The sequence below is a fragment of the Anopheles moucheti genome, chromosome 2 (genome assembly GCF_943734755.1).
Source record: "Anopheles moucheti chromosome 2, idAnoMoucSN_F20_07, whole genome shotgun sequence".
Taxonomy (NCBI): domain Eukaryota; kingdom Metazoa; phylum Arthropoda; class Insecta; order Diptera; family Culicidae; genus Anopheles; species Anopheles moucheti.
This window is the reverse complement of record NC_069140.1, coordinates 86,411,537-86,435,818: the sequence shown is the minus strand read 5'-3', so window position 1 is coordinate 86,435,818 and position 24,282 is coordinate 86,411,537. Positions and strand designations below refer to the sequence as shown.

The 24,282-nt window shown below is 43.3% G+C and overlaps 1 protein-coding gene across 1 annotated transcript; it reads left to right on the top strand.

Moving 5' to 3' along the window:
- Nucleotides 1-419: 419 nt before the first annotated feature.
- On the top strand, nucleotides 420-19,203 carry LOC128309686 (serine-rich adhesin for platelets). The gene is made up of 6 exons (XM_053046127.1): nucleotides 420-528; nucleotides 13,203-13,575; nucleotides 14,147-14,237; nucleotides 14,313-14,589; nucleotides 14,658-14,755; nucleotides 14,827-19,203. Exons 1-6 carry the CDS (start codon nucleotides 420-422, stop codon nucleotides 17,839-17,841), a joined length of 3,963 nt encoding a protein of 1,320 aa, XP_052902087.1. The 3' UTR covers nucleotides 17,842-19,203.
- The last annotated feature ends 5,079 nt before the right edge of the window (nucleotides 19,204-24,282 follow it).

Sequence of the window (24,282 nt, the reverse complement as noted above, 5' to 3'; positions counted from 1 at the left end):
CAACGAAACGCGCATCAGAGCAACGCAAGGTTCTTTCCGTGCCGAGTTTCTTTGGCGTTGTTCGGTTGCGACAATAATATTTGCTGTCCATTCGTTCAAGTCATTCACTCATGCCGTTTTTATCAATAATCATGTGCATTCCGTCTGGATGCGTCCGTAGTGGGAATTGTTTTACCCTTCTCGGTTAAGAACCTTGCCTTGCAATCAGACCGTGGACCGTCGCCCTAAACGGATTCGTTCTAAATTGACCTTATCAATCAAACGCGCCCTGCATGGCATTGCACTTCCTTTAACTTGCCGCTTTATTATGCATGGTTCCATGTTTTTCTTCTATTTTTACTTTCGTACGGTTGGTTCGCATAAACGAGCACTTTTGAGAGGATCTTTGTTGACTGATTTGCGTAACTTTCTTTTCCCAGATGTCTGCGGGTTTGATGTCATGTGTGCGCGAAAACTCGCCACCATTGGATAGCGTACCGGCACAAGTGCAAGACATACCGATCACGATCACGACACCGGAAACAGCTGGTAAGTTTTGTTCCTTTCATTTAAGCATATTAACATTAACATTAATAATAACATTAAGTATATAAATAAGAACACTTTTATTTCGCTCGTATTTTTAACGTGGTGCTCTATGAACAAAATATACTCCAGAATGGTTTAAGAATGCTGTAATTTGCTTCCAAAAATTTATGTTGGACAGAATTCAACCTCAAGCATATACCAAGCCGAGTAAGCAAGCGCAATTGACACTAAAGCATGAAGTTCACTGGCGGAATGCTATGCGTACGGTGGGATCAGAAGGATTTTATATATTACGAACTGCTTCAGAGTTTTCTATCAGTTTGAAAATATAGCGAGCTCATCTAATTAATTTGAGGCCAACAATTGTTTTAAAAAGGACCAGAATGAGTTCTAACACATGGTAGATTATATTTTTTCCATTAGAACGATGCTTAAAAACAAGAGACATTAATTTTTCATTTAAAACAATGCTCGACTAAATGTTGCAATTTCGGTAATGATTTTCCGACTGATAGAAGATGGCATACCCGTCTCACATTTAAAATTTGTTTCTACATTAAGCTTGGCTTCTATTGGATTCTGTTAAATTCCAGTTATGAGGCATCAAATCAAAGAATCCTTGATGCGCATATAATTAACTGTAATGGAAAAACTCAATTTTGTAGAGTTCGTCTAAAAGCACTAATAGCTGCTCACGAATGTATGCTTTGCGAACGTAAGCTGCATTTGTGAAGATGTGTCGCAGATTGCATAGCTTTAGGGGTATATGTAGCTGCTCGAATCGTTGCCGCATACAATCGTTTTCGGGCATGGCAGATAGATGCTGAACAACTCGTGCATTACATTGTGGTTTTATAAATAAAACAAGCAAATTTATTGTTTTTAATATTTAATATTTACGAATGGAAATATTAGAAAAACAATTCAATTTTATTTTACGGGATGTGCACGTGCTCGAAACAAATGAAGAAAATTTAGTCTGGAATATTTGGAATATTTGTTAAAAATAAATAAATAATGAAACAAACAAACCGCAATTACATTACGCACATTAGCAATATAACCGAAGTAGTTACTTAAATATAAATTCGCAGTATTCAAACGCGGTTTTGTCAATACAATGTCTTTCAAATCCATACCCACAATTTGTCGAAGACTTATAAACCAATTGATATGAAATTTTCTCCAACTATTTTTTACACATTTTCTAGCATTTGTGATTCATGCTTCTTTGTTTTATCGAGCAAATAATCACAAATTTTCGGTCGAAAATCGTCATTCGCCATTTTGTCTGCTTTTTTTTTTCTTTATCGGCACAACAACATCAAGAGGTTTAGGCAGCTCGATTATTAGTCCTGCGTACGGAAGATGGTTGGTCCGGATAGGATTTTGAATCGATCCTGTCATGTGAAGACCTGCGCCGCAATCAATGCCCAGATTTTTTAGCTACTTGGTATATATACCCCCAACGCTTAAAGAGCTTTAAGACATCATCTCATTAGAATAGTTTTAAAGCGTATAAATATTGACGCAATAGGTGTTGCTAACGACCGAACCGAGTTGTGAGAAATATTCCAATTCATTCCCATAAAATGAGTAATCCACCCTGGGCTGGCTTACAAATCACACGTCTGCGTCACTCCACCGTAACACGTTTTCAACACCCTTGTTTTTAAAGTGCACCAGCTATGCGATACTTGCTATGGACACCTCGACTTCATACGTGAAATATCAATTTTTCTATCATGTCCTGACGGCCTTCAAAACCCCATCCCATTGCGCGAAGCCGTAGTAAACGTTGGCTCGTCTTCTGTTTCGCGCACCGGCCCTTACATGCATGTGTGTTTTGTGCTTTCGTCATACATAAACTGCTCTACCAGCTTCGAATGCTGCAATAGCGTTTGTACGAAAACGGCAACTTTACAGTAACGTCAGTACAGCTTTGAAGCGCCGAACATGAACCAAACAAAAAGGTGAGCCGCACAACACTAATGCAGCACAATGCCGGGGGGTTGTTTCAAGGGGTGTAAAAAGACGGAGACGAATAAAAAAAAACGTGCAGTTAAATTAATCAGCACGTGCACACAAACGTTCATCGCAAGTGGAGCAGTTTTCAATTGAACAAATGCTATTCCCAGCTCCACCCCAGGAAAAAAAACCCCAAACGACCTCAAGTAGATTTTAAAGGTGCTGGATGCTTAGGGCGTAAAACACAAGCTACCCCAAAATGAATCACCGAAAAGAGGCTCTTTTTGTGAGGTGCCAGGAGGGGGCAAATCTTTTCGGAGGTGGTGGCGGAGTACGCATTGATGTTAAACGGCCGATTTTGAGCACTGACGCGCGCCTAGGCCAAGAAACGCAACGCAATTCGTCTAACGGTTCTGCTACGTTTACGAAGAAGCTTTACGATAGGTTTTAAAACTGAGCAGTGTTGTTTTTTTTTGTTCGTTCGTTTCTTTTGCCTTTTTCCCTCCTCTGCGTTAGGTTATGTTACGCATGGGGACGAGGTTCGTGTTTCGGGAACCGTTCAAATCTCTCGCGGGCTAATGTGTCGAAAGGAATTTAAACGCAGCGAAGAAATGCGATGTGTTAAACAAAAAACCCGCGGGAAAACAAAACCAAAAATGAGTGATGGGTTGGAAAGCAGCAAAACCAAAAACACAAAACCAAAAAATAGATTAAACTAGAGCAAAACTTAATTCTTTTATTGGACACTCGCGGGAATAGATAAGGAATGGAAAGCATAAACGAAAAACAACATTGAGCTGCAAAAAAAAAAAAAAAACACAGCATTCAAGAGCGATTAGCAAATGTGGAGCAAAAGGTGCTAACCGAGTGGTAAAGTCGCTTGACAAGTTCTCAACCTCAGTCCTAGTTGACAGTTGGTCAGTCGAACAGGGCAGATACAGTAGGGTCAAAGTGGTGAGAAAACTCTTCCACCGAGACAACATCCGGTTACGCCGAGATGCAATACAATCACAGCATAATGATCACTCATGTCATGCGCGGGTTTGATCGTCCGATTACGTCAGTGCGAAGAGCATAATCGTGAGCGTTAAGCCGAACGCGGAAGCGAACCCGAAGTGCGTGCGTATGATAAGACTTTCCCAGTCAAACGGTCAGCGCTTTCCCTGTGTTTCGGTTTGCGGAAGAAACTCCCCCTTCCCAAGAGATAGAAAAGAATCACAGCATGAGCATGGGCATGTGTGCGCAACAAAAGCGAGAAGCTGCTCGCCCATTTTGACGTCCATTGAGAGAAGGTTGTCCAGGAAGAGGTTCATGGAAATTGAGAGTGTTTATTACGAGTGGAAAATCACCATTCGATCGCGTACCGGGGCGCCTTAAGATGGCCTCCATAAATGGGGTGTAATTATTTTGATCTTAATGGCCATTCGTGTTCTCTTTCTTTCCTCTTCACGCACTGTCACGATCGAAGATGCAGCTGCAGATTTTTTCTCAGTTTAGTTGTTTCGATTTGTTTCGACGTGTTAAAACCTTCAACATCGCCCCAGAGCACATTGTACGGTCAGCTGTACCTATTTGCCTATCACGTTTTCTAACTTTATTATCCATTGATCGAGATCCTATCGCTGTGCCAATCAGACCCTACCGCCGGCCAAACGAAGCCAAACGTGAAAGCCGTTGTTCATGCCTCACGCCTCACCGTACGGCTGTTCAATTTTCGGCAAATTCACGAGGTTTTTTTGTGTGTGATGGACGTCAAACATTTGTGATTGAAAGAAGAAATGCAAGACGTGTGTGAGTGCAATGCATTTTACCAATCTCGGCTTTCGGATGCTCCGGAAAGAAAGGTCAATCGAGGTGAAGGCCCTCGTTTCCATTGGTTCGTACCTAGGGTGTGCAATTGCCAATAGATGGGGTTTTAATTCGCAAAACTCAATTGACGTGCCGAGGATGCACTTTCGAACGTACATTTGTATGTTTTTTCTTTGCGAATGGGGTTTTTGATGATGAGGGTGAAAGTGTTCGGATGAGTTGATAGGGTTGTAGAAATTGACAGGCAAATTTGATGCTCACCCGAAAGGTTATGGCTAGGTTTTCACCTAGCCGACAGGAACAGTTGAAATGCGTAAAATATTTTATTATCTTCTTTGTTAATACTTCTTAACTTTTGGATTCTTTTAGTATATTTTTTATTAGTAGAATATGGTATATAGTGTACAGAAACAGTAAAATAATTATATTCTCTTCTGTACTACTGTTTTTACCTATTGTTCTGCCTCAGTTGGCAGAATATAATTATTTTATTTTTGAAGTAAGAAACGATTATGTTAGAAAATTTTTCTTATATTATTGGGTGGAGTTATATACTATTGGAAGCTATACTTGATTATAGCAAAGGTTGACCTGTTTTATAGCACATTTATAGCGAATTTCCGCGAAGTCTAATCATTGTACAATATTGTTCATGCTTCATAGTTACCAAGTCGACTTCCTTCTCTGCTCAGACAAATATTTATTCAACGATTTAGGCGACTTTTCGAATGAAAATATTAACAAAAATTTCAAACAAATATTTTATATAACAAAACAGAGGCAATTTCAACGATTTATCTAACTTTTTGATTAAATTTTGTGCTTTAAAGCTTTCTCAGCTATCAAACTACCAAAAACCGCGTATAAGAGGAATCTTGTATCTTGGAGGCTCCATGTATAATTAAACTCTAGTAGTTGTATTTTAAAAGTCATAAATGTCTATTAAATTTTAAAGTTATGTACAAGAAACGTTGCATTCGATGAACCGAAGCGTATGATCTGTACTTAACGTTAAAGTATGAGCACTTTTTTACTCCTTTTTTCTGCAATTGCAGTCCATGCAACAAGCCTCCCAAAACCTGTTCGAAACGAGAATGCTTTTTAGATGCGATTCCGATATGCGTGCACGAGCTCGCGCGAATCAATTTGTTTGCATTAGCGATTTGCATCCGAAAGTGCTTGTAATAACGCAAAGAAAGAAGAAAAATCGACACAAACTAAAAGCCACTCAGTGCGCACTTGTAAATACTAAGCGCCTTTAAAGGCGAAGATGATCTCACTAGCGGTACGGTGGGTGTCGTCATGATGTGTTCCCCAGCCAAATAAAAAAAGCTCGCAAAAGCGCAAAACCACTAACGAACTTCCACCTACGAACTTCACTGCTACCCCAGCCAGTGGACTGAGTGTGCGTACGCGGGTTGATCTTTTGCCCAAGCAGCAACAACCACACACACTAGCGCCATGGCGATTGGGGATGAACTCGCGCGGCGAAGGTTTCACGGTGCGCGTCACCGCGTAGCTCGCTGTTACGGTTCGCGGTGCGAACGTATTTGGCTACGTTCGCGGGCACCCCATTCATTGGTGTTCGACTAGTTGCTTACGGCGGACGTGTGTTGCTGCCCGTCACCCGTTCGGTGCGTGGGTTTCGTGCTCGAAACAACAACAACCAAAAGTCGTGATCGCGATCAAGGGCAAACCTTACCTCGAAAGCTCCATTCACGGTGTGTCCCTAGTGAAGGTATCTATCGATCGGGCATCTGGTTGTGTGTTGGTTTTGCTTTAAAGGCGCGTAGTGCTACACTACGCAAATATTAAAGCTGGAAAGAAATCGTAGCTTAGTGCAAAAGAAATCTACTCAAGATTGCGATAGTAAACGCCCAACTCCTTGTTTGACAGCTGTCAAACGGATAGTGATAGATGGGTGCTGATTGTTAAGAAGGAAATTTTCCCGATTAGTTGTGGTTGACGGAATTCAATTTGTGGTTAGTAGTGCGGCTTTTGCTTATTAGCTTCATGGGGTTTTGAAGATGGTCGCGTGTTTTCCTTCATCGGTGCGGAGCATAACGAGTACTGTTCCATCCCTAGTGTCTGTGGGTAATGTGGGTGGTCTCGTGTCAAGGTGATTTTCCCAAGCCCTTAATACAGTGTGTGTATGTGTGTGGGCGTTGAGGCAAAGTAGAGAAAAAAAAACAAATTTATCAAATGCTCGAAACCGAAGTGCTTGCGTGTGTGATGTTTTCTATTTTGAATGTGTCCTTGATGATTTGGGTGAATTGGAAGGTTTATCTAATATTGATTTTCCATTTCCACGTGTGTTAACAAAATGAAGATTTCATGAAGATTTGTGTTTAAAAACTACTTAGTATTTAGATAGCTATAAAAATGAAAATCTGCTCTTGTTTTTAAAAATGTTTATAGCGGTTTATAGCAACTTTTGCAATAATTTATAATATTTATGGGGTAGCTTTAGTAGCTTTAGTACAAAGGAGTTTCCACTATAAAAGCATCTACGTTTCGAACACACAACTCGTTTGTATGTGTGACCTTTCTTACAAAGGGAAATAAATTCCGTCATTCCTTCTGCTAGTGTGTAATAAAAAAAGAAGAAGCTAAAATCGGGATAGAAAAGAAAACACCGTCCCGCACAAGACAGCGTGTAGTGTGTGTGTGAAGAAAATTGAACAAAAACCATCCCCTGACTCGCAAGCCTCCCGCAAGTTGTGTACTTAAAAAAGACCGGGGTGTGTGGGAAAGTGTGCCATCCGGCCATCATTCAATGATAATGATGTGAAAAGTTCCCAAAATGCTCCAAACCGTCTGCCGGCCCCGTCTGTGTCGAACGGGTGCCTTCCTTTCTCACGTTTGGAAGGGAACCGGCATGCCGGTATGCGGAAAGAAAAGTGCGAGTGAGCAGAATCTGATTTGCGAAGGGCGTACGTGTGTTCGTGTGTGTGCGTGTTTGTGTGTGTTCAATCGTGGGGGGAAGGTGGGTGGCTGGCGGGAACATTACACCCGACGCTAATTGCCGGCAGCTGGTGTCCCGTAAGCTTACGCTTTGGAAGGAAATTAAATTAAAATTGTGTAGATTATGATACGCCAAGAGGTCGTCGAGGGCTACTACTGCTGCTCCGGTAGACAAACAGACACAAAGCAGCTGATAAGAAAGTCGCCTGCTCGCCTGTCATCTTCACACAATCTGGAAGCCGAGCGCTGCAGAGGAGAGGTGGTTGTTCAGCAACATGGAAGATCGGAGAAATCAGAATCAAATCTTTATGCTTTCGGCACAAGGCCTTCTTTTTGTGGTAGGGGGATGCTGCCACCCCACGGCAGGGGAAACGTGCTCGAACCGTACAACCCCAAAAATAGTTACAAAGCAAACAGATAACGATAACCTTAAAAAATAGCACACCTTAAAGCTTACCTTCACCCCTTTATTTGTGCCCCAAAATTCCTCCCCCGAAAAAAGAAACGAAAAGGGGAGGACTGAAAAGCAAAAAAGGAAAACAAAAAGCTTACCGGGAAGTAGGCAGCCACCAGTAAAGCCGCCCCGGAACGATTTAGCAAAATGATTAATGCACCTACTTCTGCTGCTCGCTTTTCTCGCATATTTAACCGCGAACAGAAACAGAAGGAATACGGCATCGAAGGAAGACAAAACAAAAAGCTCAGCCATTTGGTGGATGCAAGCAGATTTGGGTGAAATAAGTTAAAAGATGGATCATCCCCCTTTTCCGGCATCCAGGGTAGCTGGTACGGGGTGAGGAAGATAATGGCAAATAAGAGTGTACGGTAGCGTACCCCGAATGCTGAACTGCTGCCACCATCCGCCGAGTGCCTCTGTAAGGTTAAGGTTTCCTGCTTACGTCTCGTTGAATTTCTTTTCCGTTTGTGGTTGTGCAAAATTTGCACAACTTTTCGCGCGCACACACACTCGTATGAAATTCATTGGATCTTTTTTTTTGAATTTTTTGGGAAAAGTTGTGGAGATGAACTTTTCTTCCATTTTCTTGGACGTGTGGAGCGCCCTCCCCTTAAGGGGTTTGATTTATCTTTTTTCAAGCAAAAGCAGAGCATAAAACACACACCCATCACACCCATCCAGCGTAAGACGTATAAACACATAAACAAAGTGAAGTGCGCATCCAACGATCGGAACACGATCACCTGTCTGTTTCGGTCTGGTCGAGATATCTCGTACCGGGACGTTTTGGTTTTGTTGGTACACCTTTGTTCCTTTTTCCGCTTCTTCCCTGGTGGTGTGTTCGGCCATATGGTAGCCACTAAACGAAAAAAAAAATAATAATTCAAAATCAATAGCCCACTTTCCTGTTTCGGCCCGGCGTGCTGATAATGGCGCCATTGTGCATTATATTTTGTATCAACATTCACTACCTTTTTTTTTCGGCGGATCGTTTCGGTATGGTGATAATGCGTTTGCGATGTGTAACAACAGCGTCAAGGTCGAACGGATTTCCAACCGCCCGGTCCTACTGTATAACCTGGTTGATTGATGGATTGACGGATGAGTGCGTTTGGGAAATTTTGATTGGAAAATCATGTATCTCAAAATGGTAAAGTGGTTTGTTTTTATTGTTTATTAGTGATAAACATACGAAATGAGCGTCATACATCACACTGGTCGGAAGTTTCTTTTAAAGTGACAGTTGCATTATGGCGCACTGTAATCGGAAATTAGCTTACTATTTTTTGACAGTTGCATACCATGTTTGACAGATAGATTTTTAGTAGTTCAATATTGTCTATTAAGCAGAGTTGGTTTTAAAATACAGAAATTCCACAAGTTTTATAAGTATTATATTAAAATACTGGCTATCAAACCTTCCACAAATTGAAAATAACCTCCATACCACATTGCAACTTCAAATCACTTCTGCAATGATTGCAATGAAAAAAACACACCAACCCCCCATCCTTCAAGGTGTCGATTGCACTTGTAAGCCCTCGGCAAAACGTCAAACGAAAGAAACCTTTAAAGCCCTGCGTAAGCCGGAAGGTAATACTTTCGAATTTATAACCACCACTACACATTTCGTGACTCGTGGCCCACGAATGGTGGCGCCATGTGAGCGAGGGCGCAAGATGAATTGACCACGAAATTGAGAATGGTCGACCATTCGCACTGGGTTGGCTGGTTGGCCTCGTGCCCTTCACGATTGGCACGTGCACGTGATGCTCGATCCTGGATCAGATAACGACATCTAATCTGACTTTCCTTCTTCCTATTGTCGTCGTGGATTCGCGCACTTCAGTATCAACGAGTGACGTTAGGGGGTGCTTTATTATTTTGCTGCGGTATTAGCTGTCAACCATCTCAAGTGGAATCATATTTTACTGCGATATCAAATGCAATTCTTTGAAAGTCATTTGACAAAGATGGCATTTATGGGTTTTTTGTTAATTATAGTTAGTGAAAGTAAAGATATAAAATGATTTTACGAAGTCAGCTTACACTATTCTTGAATAAAACATTTCCGCACACCTTACAAACGATTATACAAAAATATGTGCTTGCGATACATTCATCCTACTATTCGATTGCGTTGAAAGGCATTTTATATGAATGCAGTTTTGTTATGGCTTTAAACAAAACTCAAGCTAGGTGTCAACTGTCATCCGTGACCGCCGTATTTCATTATAATGGATTTAATATCAATTTTTGTCTCCAACATTGGGTGCTGTTGTCTCGAACAACAAAATAAGATGACATCTCATGAATGGATGTTTTTTGAGCGACTATAGAAGATAACAACGATAAGCTCGTAAAACTTGATATAACTTTTGGACGCCGCACAAAACGCTATCTATGATAAGTTGTTTTCCTTTCTTAAATACGTTAATTGTGCATTTATATAATTTAGCTGCCCGATTGCGAAACCGTTTTGGCAAAAAGATTCCAGCTTAATCGTGCAGTTGCAATCAAACCTCGCCACCTCCGGGGGTGGATCCTTTAATGGTGAATTTTGCTTCAATTTCGTTTACCGGTCTAGGGCACAAACCGTTGATTTTGTTGTGCCCTCGCCGCTGCACACGAAATCATTTGAATGCGGACACTGGATAATGGGTAATATACTTTTTTCTCTCTCTCTCTCGAGAAATAAACAACGGAGAAAACCACAACAACAAAAAACACGCGCACACATTGTTGGAAAATTGGACAATTTTGTACGAAGTCGAAGTTTCACCTGGGCTCGGGCAAGACAACAAATGGTGAATTAATTTTTTTCCGGATCAAGCATCATTATCCAGCTGGCCCCGGGGCTCGTGCCCGGGGCTGCCTGTTGAGTAGCATATCATAAGTACTACAGGTAGTAGTATAGGAAACAGACATATAAAAAAAAAACAAACCCCATACATAAAAGGCGCCCGGTGGCGGAGTTATCGGTCATTGCTTCGGCGAAGGTAATAATCTTAATCACAATAATGTAAATAATTAACTTCCGCCATCATAACCTTTAGGTTGCCGTCGCTTTTTCTCGCTTTATCTTACGGTTGGTGGCGTCATCAGGGCAAAACTTTTGGGGGTAGTAGTTTCGCCATGATGATTTTGAGAGGATTTTTTTGTTGTTGTTGAAGATTCGTACATTAATCCGACATTACGCTGGTACAAGTGAGTGCACCGGCACCGTGTGGGTTGTCTTTGCATAATTACAATGTGTGGCTATAGATGGTCTATAGAGCGGAGTCTCCTTTGCTGTACTTACCCAGGTGCTTTGTCTGTCAATGTACGTCACCGCAAAGGGGGCGCTTTTCCGATCGGAGAAAAGAGATAGCCACCTACCACGAGTGGGAACGAACTTACCGAATTTAGACAACAAGGCCTTCCTCAGTTTTTTCGGGTTTCCTCCTCATACTTCCATCGTAAAATGTGAACCATGAATGAAATGCTCACTTGACGATCAATTTGCTGCTTGGAATTCCCTGTGGAAGTGTCAGTACGTCTAAGCCGATCCACTGACGCGTGACGACGGCCACCGAGTGGATCACAACACGCCGACAAAGACACCCGACCCGTGCCATGTTTCGTGTGCTTAATGACCCACCGATTCCAAGTGCGGCGCAGTGTTGGGTTGGGTTGATTTATATTGTCCATAGTTTTGACACCTACACCTGGCCGGTGGTCAGTAGTAATAGGCATGTTTATTGCTGTAGTATCCGGTTTCGATTGCAATGGTGTGGCACAACCCGTCACCATGCTACTACCGCGTGGTAGTATCTGTCGCAAGTTTACCGCTCGATCAGTGCCGATGACATGCACTGTTTGACAGCTGATGTCACCAATCGCGAAGTTTAGTGTGAGGTTATTGCGGCGCTGTAGAACATCCCACATTACAACGCTGATGGAGCGTGCACGATGATGCGATTGTCTAAACGGGCTTCTTTAAACCAAACACACCGACACCGTGTGATGTACAGCAATATTGTTGATGGAGCGGTTGAAGCAGAGCCCCTGTAGGTATAGGGTTTATATTTACCGTGCGAGTATGTTTTGCATTTACGGATAAATATTTATAGCGCTGCGTAAGAGACCATTATGGTAATTGCTTATGCCTCTTCTACTTAAGAATGTTTATGTCTAGCAGTAGTATGTCATCTTCTCCTGTAGAGGAATAACAATTTTTTTGAGTTACTCAGTGAGATCATACGGTAATCATAAGTCGTAATTTAATCACTTATTTTGTTTATCAAACTATATTTGATATTTGATATTTATTTGAGGACAGGGTGCTTTAAATACTGGATGTGACATTATTAATTTTTAAGTCACATATTACATACATGTTAATTTTCTTGAAATCAAACCGCAGATGATCTCTGAATGCTGTTAAGCTCATATTATAATCGAAGTGATCAGACAATCTGTTGAATTCCCCAGTCATCGATAACATTGGGTCATTTGAACCGTATTGCGGTTTTCTAAAGTCTCTATGCATAATCTATCGGTTTTGTGTTGCAGTTCTTGTAGCGTTTAGTCTAATTTTTTTTCCAATATATCTGGGGCATCAATGGTGCCACATAGCACACCTGCAACAAATAATGCTTGATCAGTTCTACCCCTATTCTCTAGAGTTTCTTATCCTAGTAGCATATATATGATAAAAGCTTAGGCGATTTGCATTTCATTTGTTTACGTCTTAGTGTACTACGCACGTTACATTCCACAAGGTTATGAGAGATTACAAGCATATTTGTAAATGGCTAACAGAGGGCCAGTGCCACGGAAGCCAAATCAAACATGTGTCGGTAAATATCGTTCCAGTCTCGTATCGTTCTGGCGTCATTTGCTCTGCTCACACACATGGACTTTATTGTAGATCAAATCGTCCGCAATGTGCTGGCTCGGTATGTTTCGGTGTAATTGGACCGTGGCCTTTGCCGTGGTCAACACTCGCACCGCCAGAGTAGGTGATAGCAATATTGACGATTGTAAAGATTACATTATCTCCAAGAAAGTAATCAACCGTTGTCAGATATTAATGAATCGAGATGATAAGCGAACAATAGAGTGAAGATGCTTTATCTCCTCTATGGGACGCTTGTTGTTGTGTAAAAACAAATCTCACGCGCGAGAATGCGAATTGATTCGAGCTGTAGCACACCTTACTGCAAGTGATCGCAAGCTCGTTCGACGTCGTTCGAATGATGTATTGAATTTTGCGAATCCGAACAACGCAACCAATCGAGAGCGAAACGCAATTGCCTTAAAAGGTAACAACAGCCGAAGTCCTCATAGAAACCCCTTGCGAGTCTTATCTCACACTTTGGCTGCGCTACGATTACCTCACCGTACCGTATATCAGCATTATAGTCTCCCGGCCCCATCAGCTTATTGTGTTTATTTGATTTGTTTTTCTTTTTTCTGTGTGTTTACCCTCCAGCACCTACCAACACCAGCGATACCACCAAACGGAAACGGTTCCATCCGCTGCGCAACCTACGGCGGATCTTTCGCCGCCGTACCGTATCGTCCGCCGACCGTGCACCGGGCCAGCTCGGTGCGAAGGGCCCAACCCACATACACTTTGCCACGCCCGGCTGTTCGACGACCGATGCAACCCTGCCACGGACCGGATTCGGCGTCCCGATCACCATCCGCAACGAGTCCGCATCCGGTGCGGCACCGGGCACATCCCAGGCCGGGGCGGGAGCGTACTTCAAGCGCGAAACCTACCGGCTACGGAACTCCGATGATCTAGACAAGGAGATGTCCGATTACCAGCGCAGTCTAAGCGAAGGTCGACTGGTGGATAGGTAAGTTCGGATGGGTGGATTCCTTCACTGTGATAAGAACGGTGGGGATAACCTCAGGGGGGAACCTCAAGGTGATCCAAAAATGTGCTGAACGTTGAACGAACTCGCGCCGCGCTATCTTGCATGTGGGACATACCTATATCTTATCGACCGCCCAGTTAAATGGCAATCGGTGTTCAAGAGGACTCCACTTCCGAATGGAGCGCACGAGCTAAGCTAGTGTGTTTTGGTCTATTGAGACATATAGTTGATAGCGCGCATTTGGCGGTTCGACTAGCAGTTCTTATCGTGAAACAATCAAAACAACGAGGAGATTTATTTGTATCGGCAATCGAACGAAATTATGATCCAAATCGATCGAGCACCAACCGTAGCGCTTCGGTATCGAACACTGATAAGCGGTGCAATAAAGTAAGTTTGGGATGTAGTGTTTCCTAGTGGATGAAGATGGATGTGGATAGTAAGTGCGCTCGATTGAATGTTGTGCGTTGTGTTTGAACAGGTTAAATAAATTTGCCCTACAATTTCCTTCAGTTGCTATAATCAGCGCTCATTGTTTCCCTCTCTGCAGTGACATCAGCCGCGATGGACTTTCACAATCACACGACAGTGTTTTCTCCGAATCTGCCGGCACCGCTAGCAGTCTATCGATCACGCTAAAGGTAAATATTGGCCGGCATCTTGAGATTAGACATACTCGAGACATTGAATGCACTCCTCGGTGCGGCTCGTTACAGAACGAACTGGCGGACGTGTTGCGTAAGCGAAGGAAAGATCGCCAGGGAGAAGTATCTGACGAAGATCTCGGGCTGCCTATGAGTCCCATTACGCCGCAGCGCAAAGATCGCGGCATGAACAAGAGCGAAGGATCGCTTAGCATACTGAGCATGACGAGCTCGGACCTGGATGATGATCGATCCGCATCGAACGCGAGCGGACATAACCTGCTGCACCTGGATTCGTCCACCTCCGGTTCCATCAGTATGAATCGATCCGACAATATGGATGAAAGTGGTAAGATTAGGAAAGTGAGACCCAGTATGAGACAGCCTGAGCCTCAACGTTATCATTTTTTTCGTTAGGTGATTCATCGAAACTGAGCCATTCCGCAGCGAAACATAAGCTTGCCGTACGACCAAAGAAAAAGGGCCCCACCAGAGCTCGAACTCGCCCAAGAGAGGTATGGCCCGTGTTTGCCTTTGTTTCCCTGATAACAAAATTAACTGTTTCTTTGTCGCTCTCTCCTTACAGTCAACCCTGTTGCCAGCGACGCCCGAAGTGAACGAGGAATCGTTAAAACTGTCCTCCACAAATATCGCTTCCAACTTTTCACCAGCAAAGGAAGCAAACGAGAAGGCCCATTCGCTGCCGTACGGAATCATGCCACCCAGCACATCAACTCCGCTATCATCACACCCGATGCCAAGATCACCCTCCAAAGACATCAGCACATCGAAACTGTCGATTGGTGACGCACCCACGAGTTCCTCCATATACGTCAACAGGAGTATCTCCAAGAGTCACGAGTTTGAGCGCACGTCCGAGCACCACCTGACGGTGGAAGGAACGGGATCCTCGAGAAAGGAAGACGATGGATTCTTCAAACGCATTCTGAACTATAGCTTCAAGAAGAAGAAGCACGAATCGGGCAAGGAAGAATCACCGTCGGTAACGGCATCTCCGCGGAAGGAAGATAACACTAGCAGCGTTTACATAAGCTCCGGAGATCCCGCCATCTCAGAGAGCATTGCCACGGAGCAGATTATGAAACTGTCGCTGGTAGTCGGTGAGCCGGAACTGGGTGAGCTGAGTGGATACAAGAAAATCAAGTCTGGTCCCGCGGCAAGACAGCGCGTCTTTCCGAAGGATATTTTCTCCGCTGAAGACCGCGAAGCGAATGCTAGGGAGCAGCAGCAACAGCACACACAACGCTACTCGTCAAACGTTGAAGTGAACAGACAGTCTGTCGCGTCATCCGGTAGTGGCCATTCGCTTACCATTGGCGAAGGAAAGGTACCGTTGCATAAGAGCGAGGAGTATCTCGTTTCCAAGACGCGCAAGTTCTCCGAGCGTAGTGTGGACGGTGGCGAAGGTGACGATGAGGAAAGCGATGGCCGGAAGTACGTCAGCCATGGGGAAAGGCTCAAAAGCCCGAAGGTGTACGGGTTGAGTTCGTATCAGCAGAAATTGGCGAAAATTGCTATCTCAACGCAACCAGCGACCGAGCCAAGCAAGGAAAGTCCCAGCAAACGTGCGAAATCGGTCGAGAAGTCGAAAAGCTTCCGCACGTACACGGACAGTGTGTCGAACCAGCTGCAGGCGGGTGGCCATCAGGTGCCGAGTTTACCGAACCTGAGCGCCTCACTGTCGGTGGGTAATTTCAGCAACAACTTCCTCGAGACCGAGCACAAGTTCTTCAGCATGACGGAGAACATGAACACCGGGAAGCAGCGGGTGTTTAAGGACTACATCAGTAACGCTGACGACGATGCAGACGCGCGGCTACTCTCGTCGAGCGCTTCGTTACAAAAGTTCGAGATTAACGATAACAATCTGTTGAATCCGCGCGAAGAGTATGTCGACCATCAGCCGAAGAGTATTGTACTGACGACGAACACGTTGACGCCACCCGAACCGACCAGCATCTTGAACAAATCGAATCAGAACATTTCGCAGATAGAGGAAAACATTGACAAGCTCGTCTCGTCGCAGTTTGTCAGCATCATCAAGAGCTCGGATGAGGGCAGTAGCAATGAACGGTTAGATGATATCGCCACCGGTCAAGTAGGTGCGAATGTACCGGAGTTCATGAAGATTCAGCTGAACCGCGTCGAGGGTACTGGGCGTCCGGCCAAGACGAGCAGTATCGTTCTGACAACCTCACCCACACCAGCTCCGCCAACATCACCCGCCATTGCTAGTCCCACTGCCGGTGCTGGGCAGTACCAACCGCCAGACGATGCCATAAAGCTGCAGCGACGGTTCAGCAACGAGAACATTGAAATCACCGAGTCGAAACCACCGCTTCCACCATCGGTGGTGGTCCGCTCCAGTTTGGTACTGGAGGGCGGTATTCCCAAGAGTCCGCCGGCCTTCCGGAAGCAGGGTAGTGGAGGTGGAACCGGGGACCTGGCAGGCACTAAGCGCAACTCGATGAATCTCTCGCAAGACTTGAGCGACGACCGGAAGGTGATTCTGCAGCGCCGTACCTCGGTGACGGAGGAAAAGATCAAGTACGAGCGGCGGATATCGTCCTCCTCGGAGGACATCAAGTTCGAGAAGAAAAAGTCCACATCGGAGGAGTTGCTGGAGAAGCGGGGCAGCACGGGAAGTGCTAATGGCAATTCCAACTACAACAGTGGCTCGAGCAGCGGCGACGAGCTGGTGGTACTGCGCAAGAAGTTCGTCGTGGGTGAGAAGGAGGGCAAAGATAAGGATGGTACACCGGAGTTGATGAAGGTATTTGCACGGCGGTCTCTAAAGCTGCGCTCGGACGACGACTACAAGGTGACGGATAGTGGCAAACCCCTGTCGAGCATCGACAGTGACAAGGAAAATCAATCCAGCGAAGAAAAGTTAGATAAGGTGGGGTTGCAGCAGTCGAAACAATCCCTTCAGCAACAACAGCAGCAGCAACAGCAGCAGCCGGAACTCATTTCCGCAGCCCTTGTGCAAACCGTGGTATCCGTGGTGACTCCTTTGCAACCTGTCACACCTGCCACGAATGGGTCGCTTAAGAATGGATGTACCGGCACGGATGGAGTGGCGCTTAAAAACGGTTCCAACGAGAACGGACAACCGCCCGCATCCGGCGAAGCGATCCTACGGAAAAGCGTCACCAGCAAACCGTTTGGAGTGCCGAACCGTTTCGCCAACGGTACCAACGGTGGACAACCACGCAATGCGGCCTCGTTCGTGGAGGTGCGCAAAACACTTCTACCCAGTGCAACGGTTACGGTGTCACCGGTGAACAACAACTTCGTCAAGTCAGCAACCGCAACAACCGCTCCGGCTGGGCCGGATACTTGTGAGAATCAGTCCACCGTCAGCAACAACAACACCATCAACACCAACCGCCATACGATCGCGTCGTTAAATCAGCTCAACAGTGCGAACGGTGTTGGAGGTGTCGGTGCCATCAACAACAACGCGCCAACGGCCACCATCATCGAGACGGACGGTGGTAACGGTGAGATGAACGAGTTCAAGGGCATACTGCAGCGTCGGGCGGAGTGGGAAAAGCGAGCGAAGGAAGGATTCAAATAAGCGTTGGTAGGGTTTTCCACCTGAGCTCACACCAGTGCGTCCTCTTCCCCACCCCACCGAGCCAAAGCCGCCCGACGAAGGAACGGTTCACCTTTCATCATCAAAACAGCATACAAACGTAAGAAAAAGCAATGTCAGAATTGTGTGTGAGTGTTTAGGACCAAAGCTTCTAGCCGATAGAGATAGAGGCCGCCCATGCTCCGATTACCTAGCTGCTGTAATAGGATAGGGACTTCCAGACATTCGGTGTACGTAAACCGAGCGCGTTCTGGAGCTCGTTCGCAGTGATTTAAACTTCGCTTAGCATTCTTCACGTTGCATAAACAACAAACAAAGAAAACAAAAAAACACCACCACCGTAAACACATCGTTAGGACCTGAGTCATTGCGACAAACACGCATCTTACATAGGAACGCGCCTTATACTTGTTTGGACTTCGTTTTTGTGTTGATGTCGTTGAAATTTTGAAACCGCATCGAAGGTAAAGCACTGAAGGTTCTGAAGGTACATGATCGTGGAGGTGATCGTGAGCGCGTATTAGAGAGGTGATACCAGACCAGTGTTGTAATAGAAGATGGTTCCAAATTGTGATAGAATAGAAGTGTATGTTAATTAAAGACGGTAAAAAAAAATACAAAACGAATGTCAATCGTGCGAGGAATTGAATAGTTTGAAAGATTCTGTCACAGAAGGGTCACGCGTCTGTTGCGTTGCGTATCCAGGGCTGTTTTGTGGGGTTTTTATTTACAGAGATTAGTAGACAACAGTTTGAAGTAACTATCATTCCCAGATCGATACTCATATGCAGATAATGATCCGTATGGTGGCTGTTTGCCATTTGCCTGTTGGAGCATATTCCCGTTGTTTTGTTTGAGCTATCGGGCTCAAGCATGTTATGTTTTCTTGTGTATATAAATCGTTGATCTTCCTGAGGAGACACTCTGTGTGTGAACATGGCTGTAGCTGATCGGTTCTTAAATTGCACCATTCGCTAGGTTAGACTACATACTGCTAGTTAAGTCAAGCAACTCACATTCAAGTGTGTTAAACGGTGTTGTCCAAACACCCGCTAATGTGTCACCACTTTGTTAGCAGTTTAGTGGTTAATAAAGATTCACATATACAACTAAAACACGTTACTATCCTAGAAGGATTCATATAAATATATATATACATACTCTCGCTTTTACGACGATTAATGCTACAGCAAACCCAAATACCACTATTACCACCACTAACCGGACGTGTGTTAGAGGTAGCAAGATAAGTTACAAACCTTAGTTGTGCAAAACGAAACGAAAAAAAACATCCGTAAGGACAGTGCTCAATGAAACTGAAATCAAAACATTTTTTCCCCCCAATTCCCCCGATTAAATGGGGCGATGTAGGTGATCGGGGAATCGTGTCTATAAGGAAAAAATTAGTGTAGGAAAATCGTTAATTCTTTTCTGGCTGAGCGATATTTTATAGGTGTGTATGCGCGAAATAAGGACCGTATTTTTCTGCCGCTGCCCGACTTTGTTACTATGTTTTTTTTTTACATTGTTAAGCAACCACGTGCAATCCATCGTGTGCGGGACTGTAGCGTGCGAATGGCGGAGTTTTCCGTGCCCGCAGCGACGTTCCTGGGACGTCGTCCGGGACGGATCTGCTGCGTTACGTCGTGAGAAGCAAGAAAAATCAAATCATCAAATCCCGTTTTTTCGATATCGATGTATATGTTTAGCACTATGAAGAGAAATAAATGCAACTTCCTGAACGTAAAACAGATGGGATGTGTGTTTTCTTGAAGTTTTTTATTGAAACTATTTATGGTAGAATTCTGTTTTTCAAACTGTGGCTTTTTCCATTTCCTGAGGTAAACCCCGAAATCGATTAGTGTAGTTGATAGTTGTTGCACCGTTCGCATCGCCCTATCTCTAGTAGTGCAAACATATTTGTGACCAGCCCCGTCACCTGTCAACTCCCTGTCCAACCCGCCAAACATGACAAACCACTTATGGCTCGCCGCCGCCATAGGCGCACATTCCAGGATCCGCATTCGTTTGCGGTTGCGACTAATGGAAATCTTACCCGCAACTGATGTCACTGAACCGATGGCTAGGCTAAAAATACACAAATATTCAGCCCCTCGCGTTGATTTTTCCATCCACACGAACACTTCCTCGATGACATTTTTCCCGCCCCGATGACATGTCCGCATGGTAATTAGTGCGTATCGCTTGTTCTCGTCCCCCAAATTCCCCAATACTCGGACGCTTCCCGTCTTGTGCAACGGCATGGACACACTGCTCCGATCGATCGTTCCGTCCGGCTATGATCACATCTTGCGAGCAAATTTCCGCGAGACACATACAACACCGTCTGGTGGACTGTATTCTAAGAAAACATGATCCACTCGAACTGCATCACCGCCATCACCGCGTTTTTCGCGACATTTTCACCCCTTATGACGTTGGTCCAACCCCAAAAAAAAAAACCTCCCCGGGACGGAATGACTGACTCATCCCTCCGAAGAAAAAGGATGATGACCGGGCATCGGGTCGAAATTTACAGCTTTAGCCGTGAACAAGTAGACAGCAGTGTGCCGCCACCGAACATCAAGGATCGGGCACTATTTGTGGAGGGTGAGTTCATCTCCGGCTTTCCAGCGGATTGGTACAGCATTTAGTAAACTTAATGGAGCATTCTATTTTTGCTGCTACAAATGAGTAAGCGGCAAACAGCGAGGACAGCGTTTTAAAGCCATTAAAATTACCCATATGGTGACTAGATTGCTCGTTCGCGAATTGGTGTCACCTGACAAGGGGGTAGTATTTAAGTTGCCCGCGGTCGGGAAGGTAAGGTCGATTATTATAACTGTGTGTGTACTGATGGTGACGCAACGTGGAATTTAATCACACTTTTAAAATAAATGTTAATAACGGATTCTTTAATTATTTTCAAGAAAAACAATTTCACGCAATGATTGCACGGAATCTTCTCTCTGTGTGAGTGTGTTTCACATTAGTCCGTTGCAGATGAAAGCATTTACATCGATGAAACAAAGTTTGCTCATCCAATGGAAAGGTAGCGGAAGGATCCATTTCGCGTTGGACATGTGCCAGCAAAACGTAACGGATGAAATAATTCGGTTTATGTTTTTACTTTTACTTATCTTACGAGTGAAAGAGGAATAAAGGGATGTTTGTATTATGGTATAAGCATGTTAATGTATTCAAGGTAATTCTTAAATAAACTTTAATAAGCATACAATTAATAATTCCTTTAAACATTTCAAAAGCTCTAGATTAATTGTTATAATTAAATATGATTTTGTTAAGTTACTTTCTATAAATTGGGGCAGAGATGAGACCCAGAAAAATGTATAGAGGAATAGCCTTAAGGATGTAGCGTGTAGTGCTAAGAGAAGAATCATTCATATGAATGTTCATTCAATGGAGGAGCCATTTAAATCACGAGCCAACTCCCGAAAGACTCGTGATTCCTCAGAGGATTAATGTTTTACTTATTTAGTGTTATTGGTTCTATTATGACGGCCATACGGCCATGTAGTCTCAAAGGATTAAATAATCTTTCAAAGATTAAGATCACTGAGAAAGACTTCTGAATTCTCAAAGATTAATAAATCCTATGTGATTCGTGAATCCTCAAAGCTTTATGAATCCTCAAAGATTTTCTAAAATCCCCTTGAAGAAATATAAATCTTTGAGGATTCAATAATCTTCAGAATAATTCTTTCTTCTTCATTAATCAGATTGTTCTTTAGAGGTACTATAACCTCGAGAGCTAAAGGGCTGCCATTATTGACTTTATTTCACTTTTTTATCTGGATGGGATTACTCAACACACTAATGAGTACGCTACTCATACGATAGATCAATGCGGAGTGATTCATTTTATTAAAAGACTCTCAAAAGAATCATAAATTCTCAAAGATCCTCGAAGATTAAGATTACTGAGTGAGATGCCGCAGCGTTAAATGATGCATGGATCCCGTTAGTTTCATGACTCTTTCCTTTCTCCAATTTTCCAATTTATTTCTGCCAATATCCAACAACTTAACATATTCTAGAAGTTCCTTAAACTAAAATTAAATTAAGCTGCTTTAATTAAAACCAGAACAATACTTGAATTGCTTGAAAATTCCTTGAAAACCTTTGAGGATTATTCAATCTTTAGAATAATGATTCATAATCAATCATTGAGATCAACGAGAATGTTCAGAATAATGAATCAGAATCAGAATCATTTCGATTCGTAAAAATGAATCAAATTCGTACAACACCAAAAATAAAGTTAAAAAAATGAATGTAATTTTAAACTTATGCAAGACTAATTACATACATTTTCCAGAAAGTTATTATTTTTGTAATTTAATGAAGCAATTCGATCATTTTTGAAAAAGTAACTAGATCCTTACGTTTAAAATCTTTTTGTTTTCTCGCTCGCAGTAGAAGGCACCCTTGCTGTAACTACGGCAACCGTTTGCTTCTTCGGTGTCGCTTCCGTTGCAAAATTCGCGAGCAACAAACGAACACGGCAGCTGAATGCAAGAAGGATACGATTGTCTTCTTTTTCTGTTGCCTTTGTTTGCCTTCCTGCATAAGACAAGCCCTTTGGAAGGGGTCGGTTTTCGCGTATGCCACTTCTTTTCCATTGAGCATTGCCTTATAATTCGAATAAAGAAAGGGGTCCGAGACGCGACGCGATTTTTTGCTCGGGACCGGTAGGACATTAACGGTCCTGAAGAGGGTTGGACGGAAGGTCGATCTAAGGGAAGCCGGTAGGTAAAAGTGTTTGAGTGAGAATGAGAAAGCTGCATTCGTTGCGTCAGCGAAATTTTCACGCAACGTGAATATTTTCATCTCGCATCTCGCCGATCGTCTACTAGCGGAGCGCAACGTGGTCGGGTCGTCATAGTACAAACCACACCAGTTAACGATTGGTCGGCACCGTGGACGGAACTGCTTTTGGAAACCTCTTTTTTCTGCCGTGGCAGCTTCGGGTGTGCTCTGGTGGAACAATTGTGTGAAAGTGAAATTGTACGCCCCGGTGGATGCTGTGCAGTGAACGTGGATGAAGTTTTATTCGATACGACGATTGTGTGCACGTGAAGGTAGTTCCATAATCGGCTAATAGAAGCTGCATACGCTGGAGTCGGTTTGGTCTGGTGGTGGTGGAATAGATCGGGAAGCTACTCGTGAGATTGATCGGATCTGATGTACGCGACACAGCTACACTGACCACAGCCTCAACCCGGCATCAGCTGGCGAGCGATCACCATAATAAGATAACCTGCCGATGGCATTACCATATATGAAGTACGCATACCTTCACCAACAGTGAAACCTTCCATATGGATTGGAATGAGTTGTGATCCATACGCAAGTGTTTAATTTACAAACATAGTGAAGATATGCGACCTTTTGACAGGACTTCCTACAGTAACAAGTGCTGTGCAGTGATTGTAGAATTAAAAATATGTTCATTATCGCTTCTTCCTAGTGGCTTTTGTTAATCTCGGTTTGTTCGCATTACTCATAGCTGATGTATAATGCTGTATTGACGACTATTAACTAGTTAATTACATACTATCACATACAAATATACATTGTGCAGGGGTTTCTGAGTGATTATTCTTACGGTAATAATAATACTTTCAAAAGTAAAGAACCCAATTATTTAATTTTTTTTTCGTAAAAATTACTAAGGTCGAAAGACAATCCTCCTTTGGTAGATTTGAGGTGTAAAAACAAACTTAAAAAATTTAAAAAAACACTTAAAGTTTAATAGATTGTTTAAAATTCTATTTAAATGATTTTATTAAAGCATCGTTTACTTCAACGATTTGCAAAAACTTTTCAAATAAATATCTTGTATTTTTTCACAAAGTATAATAAAGCAATAAGAACTAAATTTTCTAAAAAACAATTAAATATGTCACCTCTTTAAATAATAAAACACATTAATCGGCAGATTAAGGAACAGATTAAGAAGGATTAATAGCTACATTAACATAATTTCTCCTAAACAATAACATAACATCCATCAAAATAAAATACATCACAGAAATGTTAAATTAGCATTTTTTCTTGGTTAAAACAAACACGAAAGTTTAGAAAACATTGGTTTAACAAGCAAAAGAAACACCAACATGTCACAACAAGTTTACGAAACAGAACGGTATAACGGTTTTAAATATTTGTAACCATTCTACACGAGGTCACTTCGATTTGAAAAATGATCATCCCGAATGGACGAATTGTCCTGCTGCAGTAAGTCCCAACCCCAACCCCAAAACAAAGGAGGCGATAGAACCGATTTCTTCACACGCGCGCAATATGAGTGATTCAAAGGATATATTAATAACTCGCGTAGGACATGTGAAGTGAGCATACCGACAGACTCACGCGCGCACTTTGCGCACTGTTCGATAA

What these genes read in the sequence shown, in the direction of transcription:
- LOC128309686 (XM_053046127.1), top strand. Translation starts at nt 420, where the DNA reads ATGTCTGCGGGTTTGATGTCATGTGTGCGCGAAAACTCGCCACCATTG. An exon ending in GAAGGTCGACTGGTGGATAG is followed by an intron (nt 13,576 to 14,146) that starts GTAAGTTCGGAT and finishes CCCTCTCTGCAG; the next exon opens with TGACATCAGCCGCGATGGAC. An exon ending in CGACAATATGGATGAAAGTG is followed by an intron (nt 14,590 to 14,657) that starts GTAAGATTAGGA and finishes TTTTTTCGTTAG; the next exon opens with GTGATTCATCGAAACTGAGC.